This window comes from Bos javanicus, chromosome X, assembly GCF_032452875.1.
Source record: "Bos javanicus breed banteng chromosome X, ARS-OSU_banteng_1.0, whole genome shotgun sequence".
In the NCBI taxonomy this organism is placed as follows: Eukaryota; Metazoa; Chordata; class Mammalia; order Artiodactyla; family Bovidae; genus Bos; species Bos javanicus.
Window position 1 is genome coordinate 4480554 of NC_083897.1, and position 16596 is coordinate 4497149.

At 45.3% G+C, this 16596-nt stretch overlaps 1 protein-coding gene across 1 annotated transcript in view; it reads right to left on the minus strand.

The window, feature by feature from the left end:
- Window positions 1-7159: 7159 nt before the first annotated feature.
- The window catches only part of LOC133242430 (rhox homeobox family member 2-like), a 28327-nt gene continuing 18890 nt past the window's right edge, over window positions 7160-16596 (minus strand). The window contains exons 3-4 of the mRNA XM_061408588.1: window positions 10947-10992; window positions 7160-7700 (exon numbers count right to left, since the gene is read on the minus strand). Of these exons, the coding sequence (XP_061264572.1) occupies window positions 7329-7700; window positions 10947-10992 (418 nt within the window). The 3' untranslated portion in view covers window positions 7160-7328. The remainder of the gene's footprint in view (window positions 7701-10946; window positions 10993-16596) is intronic.

Genomic DNA, 16596 nt, shown 5'->3' on the forward strand with positions numbered 1-16596 from the left:
TCTTTCCATTGGTCTGTGCTGTGCTGAGTTGCTCAGTCCGGCCCTTTCTGAGCTCCCCAAGCTCCTCTGTCCATGGGGATCCTCCAGGCTAGAATACTGGAGTGGGTTGCCATGCCCTCCTCCAGGGGATCTTCCCAACCAGGGACTGAACCCAGGTCTCCCACATTGCAGATGGATTGTTTACCATCTGAGCCACCAGAGAAGCCCATGAATATTGGCATGGGTGGCCTATGCCTTCTCCAGGTTATCTTCCTGACCTAGACATTGGTCTTGGGTCTCTTGCACTGCAGGTGGATTTTTTTGCCAACTGAGCTACCAGGAAAGCCCCAACTTTTGCTACTTCTTCAGTAACTATTTTTTTCCCTTCTGTGGCCAGGAAGAGGGGAGAATTCTGATTTGGGTCCTGCTATGGCACCAGAAGTTCATAGCAGTTGATCTGATGGGTTTTGTGGGATTCAGGTAAGAGAGCAGAACGGTGGCCAGTCTCCAGCATCAGTAGTATTCATAGCTCTGGAGTGCGTGTGCTCATCAGTGAGGGGCCATGCAAATCCTCCTTCTTTCTTGGCTGCCTGGCATTGACCTTAGTGAGGGAGAGCTCAAGACACATCGGACCTTGTGGCACTGAGAAAATTCTCCCCGCTTCTGGGAAGCAGTGGGCTCTTTTTATCCCTCTACTTCTTTGTTCTGTCTGCTGTATTAGTGTCTTCATCATCTTCGTGGTAGCAAATGTTTATTGAACACCTATAGCTTGCCAGGTTTTCTTGAGTGCTCCACGTGAATCTCTTCATTTTCTTTTCAGCTCTATGAACTAACTACTATTAAGATCCCGTTGTACGGATGAGGTTCAGAAAGCTGTAACAGTTTGTTCAAAGTCACAGAGCCAGTCTGTGGCAGAGCTCTGATTTGAATCCGAGTCCACAGTTTGTTTTCTTCCTATGAAGCCAGCTGCCTCTCACATTTCCTCCTCCCCACCCACATGCCTCTCCCTCTCCAGGTCGTCTCAGTGGCATAGTCTCCGTGTGGGTCCTGGGTTTGTGTGCTGTCCTCCAGGCAGTGAGCTCAGAGATGGCACTTAGCCAAGCACTTCCCTTTCTTTGTTGGGACGGAGGCATTGTCTTAACAGGAGAAATCAACCACTCCGTATACAAGCACCATGGTTAAGGGCAGGGGCTCCAAACCTTGGAGATCTCATAGACTAGTAATATTAGTATTGATCATGGAATCTAGTCCCATCACCTCATGGGAAATAGATGGAGAAACAGTGGAAACAGTGTCAGACTTTATTTTGGGGGACTCCAAAATCACTGCAGATGGTGATTGCAGCGATGAAATTAAAAGACGCTTACTCTTTGGAAGGAAAGTTATGACCAACCTAGATAGCATATTCAAAAGCAGAGACATTACTTTGCCAACAAAGGTCCATCTAGTCAAGGCTATGGTTTTTGCAGTGGTTATGTATGGATGTGAGAGTTGGACTGTGAAGAAAGCTGAGCACAGAAGAATTGATGCTTTTGAACTGTGGTGTTGGAAAAGACTCTTGAGAGTCCCTTGGACTGCAAGGAGATCCAACCTGTCAATCCTAAAGGAGATCAGTCCTGGGTGTTCATTGGAAGGACTGATGCTGAAGCTGAAACTCCAATACTTTGGCCACCTCATGCGAAGAGTTGACTCATTGGAAAAGACTCTGATGCTGGGAAGGATTGGGGGCAGGAGGAGAAGGGGATGACAGAGGATGAGATGGCTGGATGGCATCACTGACTCGATGGACGTGAGTCTGAGTGAACTCCAGGAGTTGGTGGTGGACAGGGAGGCCTGGCGTGCTGCGATTCGTGGGGTCACAAAGAGTCGGACACAACTGAGCAACTCAACTGAACTGAATATTAGTAAAATAAAACTGGGTTTGGACAGAGGTCATAATCTTTTCATTTTACCAATTAAGACCTTGTCATTCTCCTCCTACTACTAATATTAATAATAGAAATAATATCTAAAGCTTATAGAGAAAGATTACCACGTACCATATACTATTCTCAGTCTTTCAATGAATTACCTGATTTAATCCTCACAAAAATCATATTTAGTAGGCATTATTGTTTTCCCCATTTTGGAGACAAGGAAATTGACAAAAGAAAGGTATTGTAAATTACTCCTGACTCTGCTGAAAACCATTATAGTATATTGTCTCTCATCTGTGTTTAATAAAAGATATTTTTTAAAGAAACCATCAAAGGACTTCCCTGGTGGCCCAATGGTTAAGACTCTGCACTTCCACTGCAGGGGGCATGGGTTCAATTCCTGGTTGGGGAGCAAAGATCCTGACTGCCACAGTGTGTGGCAAAAAAAAAACAGATAAGAAAAGAAAAAAATAAACCATCAAGCACAGCCAGAGGCCCTGATCTCAGAATTTAGGAATAACCAACTAATAGCACGGACAGTTCTGGGTTTGTCTTGGGCAAAGCAAATACTGTCTCTCTCTCTCCCTTTTTGCAGTTTAATGTGAAAGTACTAATATATGCTTTGAGAAGTAAACGTCTAGATAAATACTGAGACCTTGACCCAGTGACTGGCACATAAGAATACAGTACATACCAGCTGCGACATTTATCATTGTAATTCCTTGTGGCACAACCCTGCAAACTAACCTCTTGCTGGGAGGAAACTGAGTAAGGCAACTATGGACTCTTGCTGTTACTGAGGTCAGGTAAGTTTCTGTAACTGACGACACCCTCCTTCCCTCAGCTGCCTCCAATTTCTCCTCCTTGAATGAACTGAAGCAGAGGAGTTTTACTTCCAATTGGTTGATATTGTTGTTGCCATCAGTTCTGTTCAGTTGCTCAGTCATGTCGGACTCGTTGCAATTCATGGACTGCAGTAACTGGGCTTCCCTGTCCATAAACAACTCTCAGGGCTTGCTCTAATTCATATCCATCAAGTAGGTGATGTCCCCTTCTCCTCCTGCCTTCAATCTTTCCCAGCATCAGGGTCTTTCCAATGAGTAAATTCTTTCCATCAGGTAGCCAAAGTAATTGGAGCTTCAGCTTCAGCATTAGTCCTTCCAAAGAATATTCAGGACTGATTTCCTTTAAGATTGACTGGTTTGATCTCTTTGCTGTCCAAGGGATTCTCAACAGTCTTCTCCAACACCACAGTTCAAAAGCATCAATTCTTCGGCGCTCAGCTTTCTTTATAGGCCAACTCTCACATCCACATATGACTACTGGAAAAACCAGAGCTTTGAGTAGACGGGCCTTTGCCAGTGAAGTCATGTCTCTGCTTTTCAATATGCTGTCTAGGTTGGTCACAGCTTTTCTTCCAAGGAGCAAGTGTCTTAATTTCATGGCTGCAGTCACCATCTTCAGTGATTTGGAGCCCCAAAAGATAAGTCTGTTATTGTTTCCATTGTTTCCCCATCTATTTGCCATGAAGTGATGGCATGGTGTTCCTTTTTTGAGTGTGGAGTTTTAAGCCAGCTTTTTCACTCTCCTCTTTCACTTTCATCAAGAATCTCTTTAGTTCCTCTTCACTTTCAGCCATAGGGGTGGTGTCATCTGTATATCTGAGGTTATTGATATTTCTCCTGGCAATCTTGATTCCAGCTTGTGATTCATCCAGCCTGGCATTTTGCATGATGTACTCTGCATATAAGTTAAATAAACAGGGTGACAATCTACTCGTTTCCCAATTTGGAACCAGTTCACTGTTCCATGTCTGGTTCTAACTGTTGTTTCTTGATCCGCCTTCAGATTTCTCAGGAGGCAGGTAAGGTGGCCTGATATCCCCATCTCTTGAAGAATTTCCCAGAGTTTGATGTGATCCACACAGTCAAAGGCTTTGGCATAGCCAATAAAGCAGAAGTAGATGTTTGTCTGGAATCCTCTTGCTTTTTCTATGATCCCACAGATGTCAGCAATTTGATCTCTAGTTCCTCTGCCTTTTCTAAATCCAGCGTAAACATCTGGAGGTTCTCAGTTCACATACGGTTGAAGCCTAACTTGGGGAATTTTGAGAAATACATTGCTAGCATGTGAGATGAGTGCAACCAAGTGGTAGTTGGAACATTCTTTTGCGTTGCCTTTCTTTGAGATTGGAATGAAAACTGACCTGTTCCAGTCCTGTGGCCACTGCTGAGTTTTCCAAATTTGCTGGCACATTGAGTGCAGCACTTTCACAGCATCATCTTCAGGATTTGAAATAGCTCAGCTGTTGCCATAGCAGCACTCAAACTTTCCATCTGAAAACCCTAGGGAACAGGGAGTCATAAACTTCTTCTGAGGCTTCTGCTGCAGCTGCTTGCAGGTTGGATGGCCACTCAGGTATTTATTTATTTATTTTTCACTGAAGGATAATTGCTTTACAGGATTCTGTTGGTTTCTGCCCAACATCAACATGAATCAGCCATAGGTGTACATATGTCCCCTCCCTCTTGAATCTCCCTCCCACTTCCCTCCCCATCCCACCCCTCTAGGTTGTTACAATGCCCCTGTTTGAGTTCCCTAAGTCATACAGCAAATTCCCAATGGCTATCTATTTTACATATGGTAATATATGGTTCCATGTTCCTCTCTGTATGCATCATGCCTTCACTAAGGTATTGAGGGTTAGTAAGGGAGGGCTCCTCAAAAGTCATCGGCAGTGGTTCTCCCCATTCATCACCCAGACCCCAAACTTGACCATGCTCTTGACCTCTCACACCCATTCTGCCAAATAGCCTCTCATCAGGAAGGTAAAGGGAGAAAAGGAACTAGGAAAGGACAGGGCGTGCTGCTGTGCTAAGTCGATTCAGTCGTGTCCAACTCTCTGTGACGCCATGGACTGTAGCCCAGCAGGCTCCTCTGTCCGTGGGATTCTCCAGGCAAGAACACTGGAGTGGGTTGCCATGCCTTCCTCCAGGGGATCTTCCTGAGCCAGGGATAGAACCCCAGTCTCTTATGTCTCTGGGAGTGTTCTTTACCCCTAGCACCCCCTGGGAAAGGCCCTTAGGAGAGAGGATCAAGAATGATATCTCTCACTCATATGTGAGAATAAAATCCCATCCTTTTCCTTCTCATGTTGGAGCACAGGGCTCCACGAGGGGGTTCTAAATAGGACCTTTCCATAAATAAACACCCTGCTTCATTGGCTTGGCCTTAGACGTCTTGGATTTGGTTCCAAGTCAATTCATCAAAAGCCATCATTTTACCAAAAGTCAAGACACAATGACCAAATGAACAAGTGGGTCATTCTTTGAAGGATTAAGTTACTATATGACTAATGTGCCAGAGCTTACCAAACTTACTGACTTACCAAAAACTTTATTGTTGTTTTATGTATTTATTTCAACTTGTTACTTAACATACAATAATGCACATATTTAATGTATATAGTTTGACGAGTTTGGATATATATATAAAACCATGATACCATCACAATGTTATTTAAGAGAAGAAATAGTCTGTTTTTTTAAAATATTCTACTTATTTATTTTTCCGTGCTGGGTCTTTGCTGTGACAGGAGAGATCTTCCATTTCATTGCAGTGTGTGGGCTCTTTAGTTGCAGCATGTGAACTCTTAGTTGCTGTGTGTGGCATCCAGCTCCTTGACCAGTGTTCCAACCCGGGCCCCCAGCATTGGGAGTGCAGAGTCCCAGCCACTGAACCACCAGAGAAGTCCCAATGCTGTTATTTTTAAATCTAGAGTTTAATGTGGTTTCCTTTGGGAATTGGCATGGCCAAGTGCCGGTGCCAGCCGGCAAAGTCGATCAGGTCCCGAGAACGTGCACGGCGCGGCTGAGAAAGAAAACTACAGCAAAGGAATACTACAACAAAGATGGGGTCGAGAGGTTCAGACACATCTCCACAAAGGGAAGCGGTCTGACACCGACTTTATTCAGCATCTTATATTTATACAGGAGAGCGTGAGAAAGACAAGACAGTTAACTTTTTTCTTGGTTGACCTATACATCTTACAAACAGTTACAAGAAATCTTGAGAGCATGGGAATGGCACCCTGTTATTATTTCTTACACCAGATAACATTTCCCTGTGCGTAAGAAGTTTGTCCAGAACTCCAGGTGTCTGCAGTAAATAACCACCTAATCTCTGGGGTGGTGGGACAGAGAGCTATGTTTGCAAGCAAACCCTCAAGGACTGAGGCAGCTCCCAGAGCTGTGTCCTTCAGACAAAGGACCCCGTTCTCACGGGCAGCTCCCCGCAGCCAAGGGCTGGAGAGAGCCAGTTCCATAAGGTTCTAGGCCTGGACACTCCCCCTCCCCATTCTTTAGTCCCTCCTTCCTCTGGGATAGGCAACTGGAGAAGACTCTCTTCCTCTGCCAGCAAATGATCCCCTCCTCAATCCCAACCCCCAGCTACAAGGGGAATTTGGCTGATGGCCTTCTCCTTCTTCCTCACATACCCTTTCCTGGGCGGTTTCCACCTGGGAATTCCATTTGAAGAAGAAAGGCAAGGTCTTCCTGCTTCTCTTAAATAATGTGATTATACTGCATCAGTGCTCAGGGACCACTCCTCCTGGCTTGAGGCAGCACTCAACCAAGAGCCTTCTTTGCAGTGTTAAATTAGCTGGAACCCAGGTTCTCCCCAGGATGTTGAAGGTGACAAAATATATCTGGAGGCCACATGATCAACTCTGAGCTGGGGAAGGAGGGCTAAGCTTTCCACCTCTGGGAGAAGGGAGGGAGACTGGAAAGTCTCACACTGGCCTAGACAGAGTTTCCTCTTGCATTTCCTCTACAGAGCCAGGAACTCCCCCTCCTGCTAGAGTGGTTTCTATCTGTGCCCCCACCCCACCCCGCATATCCTCCGCAAAAGGGAAGGTGGTGAACAGCACTGGGAGAGAACCAGATGAACACCCAGCTCCCTCTCCTCCATAAAGCCCTATGAGCAGCCCCTGTAAAAGTGGCCCTTGGGGTCCTTGCCTCTGGGAACACACTCTCCTTCCTTGGAGACTCAAGCGACCCGTCTTGCACATCTAGGTGCTCCCAATGGTGCAGGGTGGGGGAAGGACGGGTGTTGGAGATGAGGGTGGAAGCGAATGGATGGGTCTCGGTACACCCCTCCTGGGCACGTGGGAAACTTCAGAGATGTGTGTGGCTTACTGATGGTGACTGTGGAGCAGCAGTTTCCATCAGATGCACTAACCCCATGTGACACACAGAACAAATATGCAGAGAATTCACTACTTTATTGAAAACACAGAAAACGGGCCCTAAAATAGTGGGTCAGTGACTTGGCACGTGTATGTAAGACACTTGGCAGGCACTTGGCGGGCCCTGTGTGCTTGATGCTGAGGTATCGGAACTTCAATCTGGCTCAAAGGCACTTTCGACAAAGCTGTCATGGAGACCATTCAAGAGGAAACGGGGCTACAGAAAGGCCACCGGTGGTAGGGGACCAGGCAAGGCCGTGAGGGCAGCCGGAGTGAATGGAGGGTGGTAGAATCCAGGGCAGAGGAGGCAGAAACAGCGGGGGTAAGGGCAGCATGGGCATCAAGGGCGGCCTGGGGGGCACGGGCGGCAAGGGCATCACGTCCAGGGGCATCGGCTCCAGAGGGACCCAGACCCAATCCGGGTCCTGAACGAGGACGGTGTTGCAGGGTCCACCCCTGTTGCTGACCACACGGTGGGCCGGGAGCAGGGGCGGCGCATCTCTGAACCTCAGTGCTCTCTGACATTTCCTCCACCTGGTCCTTCTGTGCTTAAACCACACCTCCAGTCAGAGAGAAAAAGGGGGCTGGGTTAGTACATGGACCAGTTAATGTCAGACAGGAAAAAACGGAGCAGGGAAATCTTGGTGACTTGAAGATGGGAAACTACACCAGGAGAAGAACCTATTTCCTTCTGGTTAAAATTTTTTAGGACATTTACTTAAAGGCCGTGCCATCAGCCCCCCCACCCCCCACCCCCAGCAAGTGAGCACTGATGATGTGCCTGGCTCTGGACTGGCTTCTCGCCTTGTCTCTCCTCCCACCTATTACTATTCCTGCCGCTAACGCCACTCACTAGGCAGGCGCACCTTCGTGATGGGGGAAGTTGAGCACATGATAAAGTGGGTGCCTTTTAAAATCATACTGAGAGGAACGGGACCCATTTTGAATGACCCATCTTTGGTGCACAGTAAATAATCAATAGGCATGGGCTGGGTTTGTAAATAAAAGCTGTCCTCAGGGACTGCTGCGACGGTTATAGAGACGGAGCTGGTGTTGCCATTGAGGTTTGGTCGTGGGGGCCCAGGGACTCTGTGGCTCGTCTGCTGACACCAGTGGAGTGGAAGCCCTGGACACAGCCTCAGTACCAGACTGCAGATCAGAGAGGTTTAGACTGCTGCTGCTTAGTGGCTTCAGTCCGTCCGACTCTGGGCGACCCTATGGACTGCAGCCTGCCAGGCTCCTCTGTCTGTGAAACAAAGTCGGCCCAAAGTGACTAACATTCTTAAAATCTCGGCCGGCCAAGAGATGGCGGGGAGGACGCAACCACTGTTGCCTTTCTCAGCTCTGCACTCTCCACCCTGCCCCGCCCTCGAAATTTGCCCAGGCTCAGGACCCAGTCAGCTCCTTCTGCTCTGCGTGCGGCTGCAGGACCTTGGACCAGAGTCTCTCGTGCCCAGCACAGCCCTGCTCTCTAGGCGCTGCCTCTCAACCAGGAGAGCCTCATTGTCCCCTCATGATTAAGGCAAGAGCATGCAACCTGCATATTAGGAAGAGAATTGACAAACACGTGGGTCAGGATTCACAAAATGGCTCCTTCCGAAATATGAGCCAACTTTCAACAAGTAAAAGAAAAACCTGTGCTGTGGGTGCCACTGCTCCCTCAGCATCCCACTTGTTGGAATTACATCATATTTAATGTTTTTGGATGTTTTCACTCTGCAAGTTTTACATGAAACCAAAGGCCTCCTCTCTCTATTGCCTCATTTTTCCTCTCCCATCTTAGTATCTGGGCCCTTCTGATGCATGAATAGGTAGTCTTAAGGAGCCACATTAATAGAGCTCATTTTGGAGGGGGGGATAGAGTGTACCAGGGATCAAATCTGCATAAAGATAAGCAAAATGCAAAACTGGCTAACTGAAGTGCTGGTGGCTACTACTTCCATATTCCCTGTATTGCTTTCATAGAGTAACTCTTGCTGTATGTGAAAACAAGGGGAGGTGTGCATTAAATATTTCTTTGGGAAATTCGTGCCATAGAATTTGGAAATAGATGGGAACATTCTCTCTTTTCCCTTATTTGTTTCCTGTGGGTCCTTTTCCCCTTCAGAATTCCACTAAGAGACCAGTATGTAAACCCCGGAGAAGCATGTCACCAAAACTTCAGGTTTTCTTTCCCAGTGAACTTGCTTTGTCTTCATGAGAGAGCAGACGCCTGGGCCTCCCAAGCCCTGGCCAGACCTGACTGTGAGCCCAGCCCCTGGCCTCGGGCTCCCAGCCTTGCTTTGCAGACCCCCACCCGCACCCCCACCCCGACCAGGTCTGCAGCCCGCATCCTTCACTGCCCTCACACAGGGACTCTGCAGCAAAGCAAATAATAAAACCTTCCTGATTTTTCTTCCTTCCTTTCTTAATTTTATACTTTAAAAAAATATTCCCTTGATACAACTTACTCTGTTCTAAGAACAAATATTCAGTTTCTGTGCCTGGAGGTACCAAGTAGTCATTACCATCTAGGTAAATGGGCAAGTACTTCAAATTAACACAAGTAATGTTAACACAAATTAACACAAGTCCATGGTTGAGAGCCATGGACCATGGGCCATCAGAGAGAAATTCTTCAAAACCAATCCCTGAAAATAGTATGAAAAGGGCAGAAAAAAATCCTTACACATTAGAAATTGCTCAAAATAATATTCACTCATACATCGGGTAGTTTCATAATGTTGCATATATGCAGTATCTCCAATAAATATAGTAATAGTGTCCAATTTTCTCAAACTCACCTTTCTAGGTCAGTGGAAATTTACTCAACTTTTTAAAATATATATATTTAGAGAAATTCCTAAGGGTTGCAAACCTTTCCTTCATCTCCAACATAATGCACAACCTACTTTGTTAGCAATGTTTTCAGGCTGCACTTCAAACAATTTGAGAAAATTAAAATTTACAGCTGAAACTCTACACTGTTGTGAGTGTGAGTATGTGTGTGCTCAGTTGTGTCTGACTCTTTGCAACCCCACAGAGCCTGCCAGGCTCCTCTGTCCACGGTATTTTCCAGGCAAGAATACTGAAGCAGGTTGCCATTTCCTACTCCAGGAGGTCTTCCTAAAATAGGGATGGACCCCACGTCTCTTGTGTCTCCTGCGTTGCTCTACCAAACACACAAAAACAACAGCAGGAGGATCCGGCACTTGGGATTTTAAATCATGACCCTCCCCATCAGTCTCAGCTAAACTAAACGTACATTTGTTGCTCATATGTTGCGTCCTGAGGTGAATTATTCCCTTATCGAAATGCCTAAATATTTGAAAATTCACTCCTTGCAGAAAGAGCTCATGCCTGGCTTAAATATTTTAAATAATTTACTATACATGGACCCCCTTGCATGCTTACTCGCTCAGTCGTGTCTGACGCTTTGTGACCCCATGGACTGTAGCCCACCAGGCTCCTCTGTCCATGGGGATTCTCCAGGCAAGAATATTGGAGTGAGTTGCCACTCAAGGGGTGGACCCCCTTAAAACCCAGCTATTTGGTGCATTAATTTAAATAATTCCCAAGTCAGACTCAGTCCCAGCATGAGTCCACAGAGAATTGCCCCCTAAAGGAAATCAGTGTTAGAAGGAGTTTACTTTACTGAAGAGGTATCTATTCTGGCCCCAAAGTCCCAGAAGTTCCAATCTTATTTCCCAAACATAATGCAGGCTACAAACACAAACCAAAGTGAGAATGTCCAGGATAAGGTATCCAGTTCCTGAAGTGGGTTTTAGAATGGCTGTTACGCCAAAGTGCTTTTTTTGTTTACTCACCAGTATTCTATGTTCAGTCACTCCCATGCATCTTGCAAGCTCCTGTCTGAGGGGGAATAATTACAAATATTCAGCATTTGACATTATGCATGAAATGAAATATATGTTGTACATTTCTCACTATTTAAGATATTTACTCAGAGAGTAGCCAAGATAACAGCATAAGAAAACTCTGAGCTTACTTCCTCCCTTGGGCACACCAAAATTACAACTATATACAGAGAGGCTATTGATGAGAATGACCTGAAAGATGACCAGACAAGATCTTCCACAGCTACAGATATAAAGAAGGAGACACAATAAGATGGACAGGAAGGGTGGAGAAGGGGTATAGTCAAGACTCACACCCACAGGTCGGCAACTCATATGTCCTGGGCTTAGTCACTCAGCTGTGTCCTACTCTTTGGGACGCCATGGACTGGATCCCACCAGGCTCCTCTGTCCATGGGGATTCTCCAGGCAAGAAAACTGGATTGGATTGCCAAGCCCTCCTCCAGGGGATCTTCCCAACCCAGGAGTCAAACCCAGGTCTCCTGCATTGCAGGTGGATTCTTAACCATCTGAGCCACCAGGCAACCAATACACAGGAGGACAATTATAATTGAAGAGATTCACCACAAGAAGCAAGGGGTCTGAGCACACTAGATTTCCTAGCCTGGGGTCCTGTGCTGGGAAGATAAGCTCTCAGAACATTTGGCTTTGAAGACCAGCAGGGCTTCCTTTCAGGAGACCTGGAGCTGTGAGAAATTGAGACTCCACTCTGAAAGGGTGAACCCAAAGTCTCACATGCTCTGGGACCCAGGGCAGAAGCAGTGATTTGAAAGGAGCCTCGGTCAGACCTACCTGTTGATCTGGAGAATCTCCTAAAGAGGCAGGAAACAACTACAGCTCACCCTGGGGACACAGATGCTGGCAGCAGCCATTTTAAGGTGCTCGTTGGACCGTGAGCACTCTGCTGCTGGCAAGGGCCAGTTTGAAATCCTCCCTCTAGATTATTAGTACTGTGACCCAGCCCTCCCCCCAGTCTATTGGCACTAATCCTGGCACACCCCAAACCAAGCCGCTAGCCAGGCAGGGTCACAGCCTCACTCAGCAACAAGTCATTTGCCATAGGAGCTTCTGAGTCCCCAGTCACCCAAGAACCACGCTTGCCCACCAGAGGTCCCAGGACCCAGCCCCAAACACCGGTGGGCCAGCAGCCTATGCACTAGGCAATGCCTGGTAACCACCAGACCAGGGGTCCACCCATGGTACTCAGCCCACCACAACGGAAGGGCTCATACAGCCCATATAGAAAGCACTCCTGGAGCATATAGCTCTGATGACCAGAGGAAGTGACAGAGTGTATTTAATGGGACCAAAGGGGGAAAATCTACAGCAAAGAATACTCTACCTGGAAAAGCTATCATTCAGAGTTGAAGAAGAGATAAAGACTTTTAGAGACAAGTAAAGCTAAGTGTTCAACACCACTAAACATGATTTACAAGAAATATTAAAGGAACTTCTCTAAGCAAAAAAGAAAAGGCTATTAACACAAATAAGAAAAGAATAAAAAGTAAAGTTATAAGCTTTTACACAGCAAAGGAAGCCATAAAGAAAACGAAAGTCCATAGGTTTATGAAACAGAAGAAAGTATTCGCGAATGATGCAATTGACAAGAGCTTAATTTTCAAAATATGCAAACAGCTCATACAACTCAATAACAATGACAAAACAACTCAATCAAAAAATGAGACGACCTAAATTGACATTTCTCCAAAGAAGACGTGTGTGTGTGTGGGCACATATGTGCTCTATCGTGTCCAACTCATTGTGAATGTATGGGACTGTAGCCTGTCAGGCTTCTCTGTGCATGGAATTTCCAAGACAAGAATTCATGGGGTCACAAAGAGTTAGACACAAAGGTGCACACACACACACGTGTCTTCTTTGGAGAAATCTCTGTTTTGGTCTTCTGCCCCTTTTTTGATTGGCTTGGGTTTTTGTTGCTGTTGTTATTAAGTTGTATGAGCTATTTCTGTATTTTTTAAATTAAGCCCAGATATTTCTTCAAAGAAGACATATAGACAGCCATCAAGCACATGAAAAGATTCTCAACACTGCTTATCAAACATCTGGGCATATATCTAGAAAAGAGCAAAATTCTAAGTAGAAAAGATACACATACACCAATGTTCATAATGGCACTGTTTACAACAGCTAAAACATGGAAGCACTCTAAGTGTTCATCAACAGATGAATGGATAAAGATGAATGGATAAAGATACAAAGATTCCATTGTATGTGTACACAATGGAATATTACTCAGCCATAAAAAGAAGGAAATTCTGCCATTTGTAACCATGTGGGTGGACCTGGATAGTATTAGGCAAAGTGAATTAATTCCAACAAAGACAAACATTATAAGATATCACTTTACATGCAGAATCACAAAACAGTACAAATGAACTTTTTTATAAAACAGAAACAGATTCACAGAGGTAGAAAACAAATTTATGGTTTCTGAGGAGGGGGAATAAGTTGGGAGTATGGGATTAACAGATGCACACTACCATATATAAAATAGATTAAAAAAAAACAAGGATTTACTGTATAGCACAGGGAAGGCTATTCATTATCATATAATAAACTATAATGGAAAGAATCTGAAAAAGAATACATATACAAACATATGTATATGTAAGCATAACCGAATACACTAGCTATATAAACCTCATGGTAACCACAAACCAAAAATCTATAATGGACACACATACAACAAAAGAGAAAGGAATCCAAACATAACACTAAAGAAAGCCATCAAATCACAAAGGAAGAGAGCAAAGAAGAAGAAAAGAACAAAAAGAAAAGAATTAACAAAATGGCAGTAAATATGTACCTACCAATAATTACGTAAATATACATGGAATAAATGCTTCAATTAAAAGACACAGAGTGGCTGACTGGACACAGAAACAAATCCCACATACACGCTGCCTACAGGAGTCTCCCTGCTGATCTAAATACTCAGACAAAAAGTGAGAGGATGCAAAAAGGTATCCCATGCAAATGTAAATCAAAAGAAAGCTGGGATAGGAACACTTGTATCAGATAAACTTAGTCTTTCAAACAGAGACCGTAACAAGAGACAGACATTACATAATTAACATAGAATCAACTCAAGAAGATGTAACAACTATAAATATATAGACACCCAACATAAGAGCACCTAAAATACATACAGTAGGTACTAACAAACATAAAGGAGAAACTGACAGTAAACATGATATTCAGGACTGTGACACCCCACTTACATCACCGGACAGATCATCCAGACAGAAAATCAATAAGGAAACACTGATCTCAAATGACATATTAGACTTAATGGACTGATAGAGCATCCCATCCAAAAGCAGCAGAATACACGTTGACATTTTAGGAATGTCGACATTTTAGGAATCAATAAACTAAGGTGGACTGGAATGGGTGAATTTAGCTTGGATGACCATTATATCTACTACTGTGGGCAGGAATCCCTTAAAAGAAATGGAGTAGCCATCATAGTCAACAAAGGAGTCCGAAAGGAAGTACGTGGATGAAATCTCAAAAACGACAGAATGATCTCCGTCTGTTTCCAAGGCAAACCATTCAATATCACAGTAATCCAAGTCTATGCCCCAACCAGTAATGCTGAAGAAGCTGAAGTTGAACAGTTCTATGAAGAACTACAAGACCTTCTACAACTAACACCCAAAAAAAGATGTCCTTTTCATTATAAGGGACTGGAATGCAAAAGTGGAAAGTCAAGAAATACCTGGAGTAACAGGCAAATTTGGCCTTGGAGTACAGAATGAAGCAGGGCAAAGGCTAACAGAGTTTTGCCAAGACAATGCACTGGTCATAGCAAACACCCTCTTCCAACAACACAAAAGAAGACTCTACACATGGACATCACCAGATGGGCAATACCGAAATCAGACTGATTATATTCTTTGCAGCAGAGGAGTTCTATACAGTCAGCAGAAACAAGACTGGGAGCTGACTGTGGCACAGACCATAAACTCCTTATTGGCACATTCAGACTTAAATTGAAGAGAGTAGGGAAAAGCACTACACCATTCAGATATGACCTAAATTAAATCCCTTACAATTATACAGTGGAAGTGACAAATAGATTCAAGGGATTAGATCTGATAGACAGAGTGCCTGAAGATCTATGGACAGAGGTTCATGATATTGTACAGGAGGGAGGGATCAAGACCATCCCCAAGGGAAAAAAAATGAAAAAGGCAAAGTGGTTGTCTGAGGAGGCCTTAGAAACAGCTATGAAAAGAAGAGAAGTGAAAGGCAAAGGAGAAAAGGAAAGATATACCCATTTGAATGCAGAGTTCTAAAGAATAGCAAGGAGAGATAAGAAAGACTTCCTCAGCAATCAATGCAAAGAAATAGAGGAAAACAATAGAATGGGAAAAACTAGAGCTCTCTTCAAGAAAATTAGAGGGGGCGGTCCTAAGATGGTGGAGGAATAGGACTGGGAGACCACTTTCTCCCCCACAAATTCATTGAAATAACATTCGAGCGCCGAGCAAATTCCACAGAACAACTTCTGAATGCTGGCAGAGGACATCAGGCACCCAGAAAAGCAGACCATTGTCTTCAAAAGGAGGTAGGACAAAATATAAAAGATAAAAAGAGAGACAAAAGAGGTAGGGACGTAGATCCGTCAAGGGAAGGGAGTCTTAAAAAAGAGAGAAGTTTCCAAACATCAGGAAATACTCTCTCTGGTGGGTCTGTGGGGAGCCTTGGAATCTCAGAGGGCAAAATAACAGGGAGAAAAAATAAATAATTAAAACCCACAGATTACGTGCCCAACAGCAACTCCCAGTGGTGCGACAGCCCAGAGGCTCGCATCCCCCACCAGCAAGCAGCGGAGGGACAGGGAGAGGTGGATGGCATTGCTTAGGATAAGGACCAGGCCTGAATGCCCTGAGGGCAATCTGAGGGAACTAGCTTGAGATAGCAACCCAGACTGTGGGATAGTTATCCTGTGATCCTGCAAAAAGCCCTAACCACCTCTAGGCAAGCTCACAGAACAAAGGACTGAGCAGAGCTAGCTGGCTGCGGACCAGTCCATACCCCACTGGAGACAGGCAGGTGAGGGCAGCCAGAGCTGGAAGGGGGCAATCGCAGCCTCAGAGAGGCATCCTATACCAAACTGCAAGCAGATTTCATTGCTAACCAAGACTTCTTGGGATTGTGGATGGTCGACATGCACCGGGAGGGTCGCAGCCAGAGATCAGCTTCCCAGAAGAGAGAAGGCGCGCCCGTTGTACACCCAAAAAACCGAGCGGCTGGGACAGAGGAGGGGATAAGTCACAGCCTTCAACTGGGGGCGACTACGCGCGCCAAGGACCTGGTCACCTGAGCTGCTCGGACCTGGGACGGGCGCAAAACGCAGGCCCAACCAAGTCTGCGCCTTTGCAGAGTACCCGAGAACCTGAACCTGAGCAGCTTAGACCTGGGAAGTGCATGCAAACCAGGGCCCGCATCAGACAGTTCCTGGCAAAGAAACCTAGAGTCTGAACAGTGTAGACTGGGAAAGCACACACGCCGTGAGCGGAGCAAACCCAGTGTGGCTTAATAACTGAACACACGCAGTGATATTTGTTTG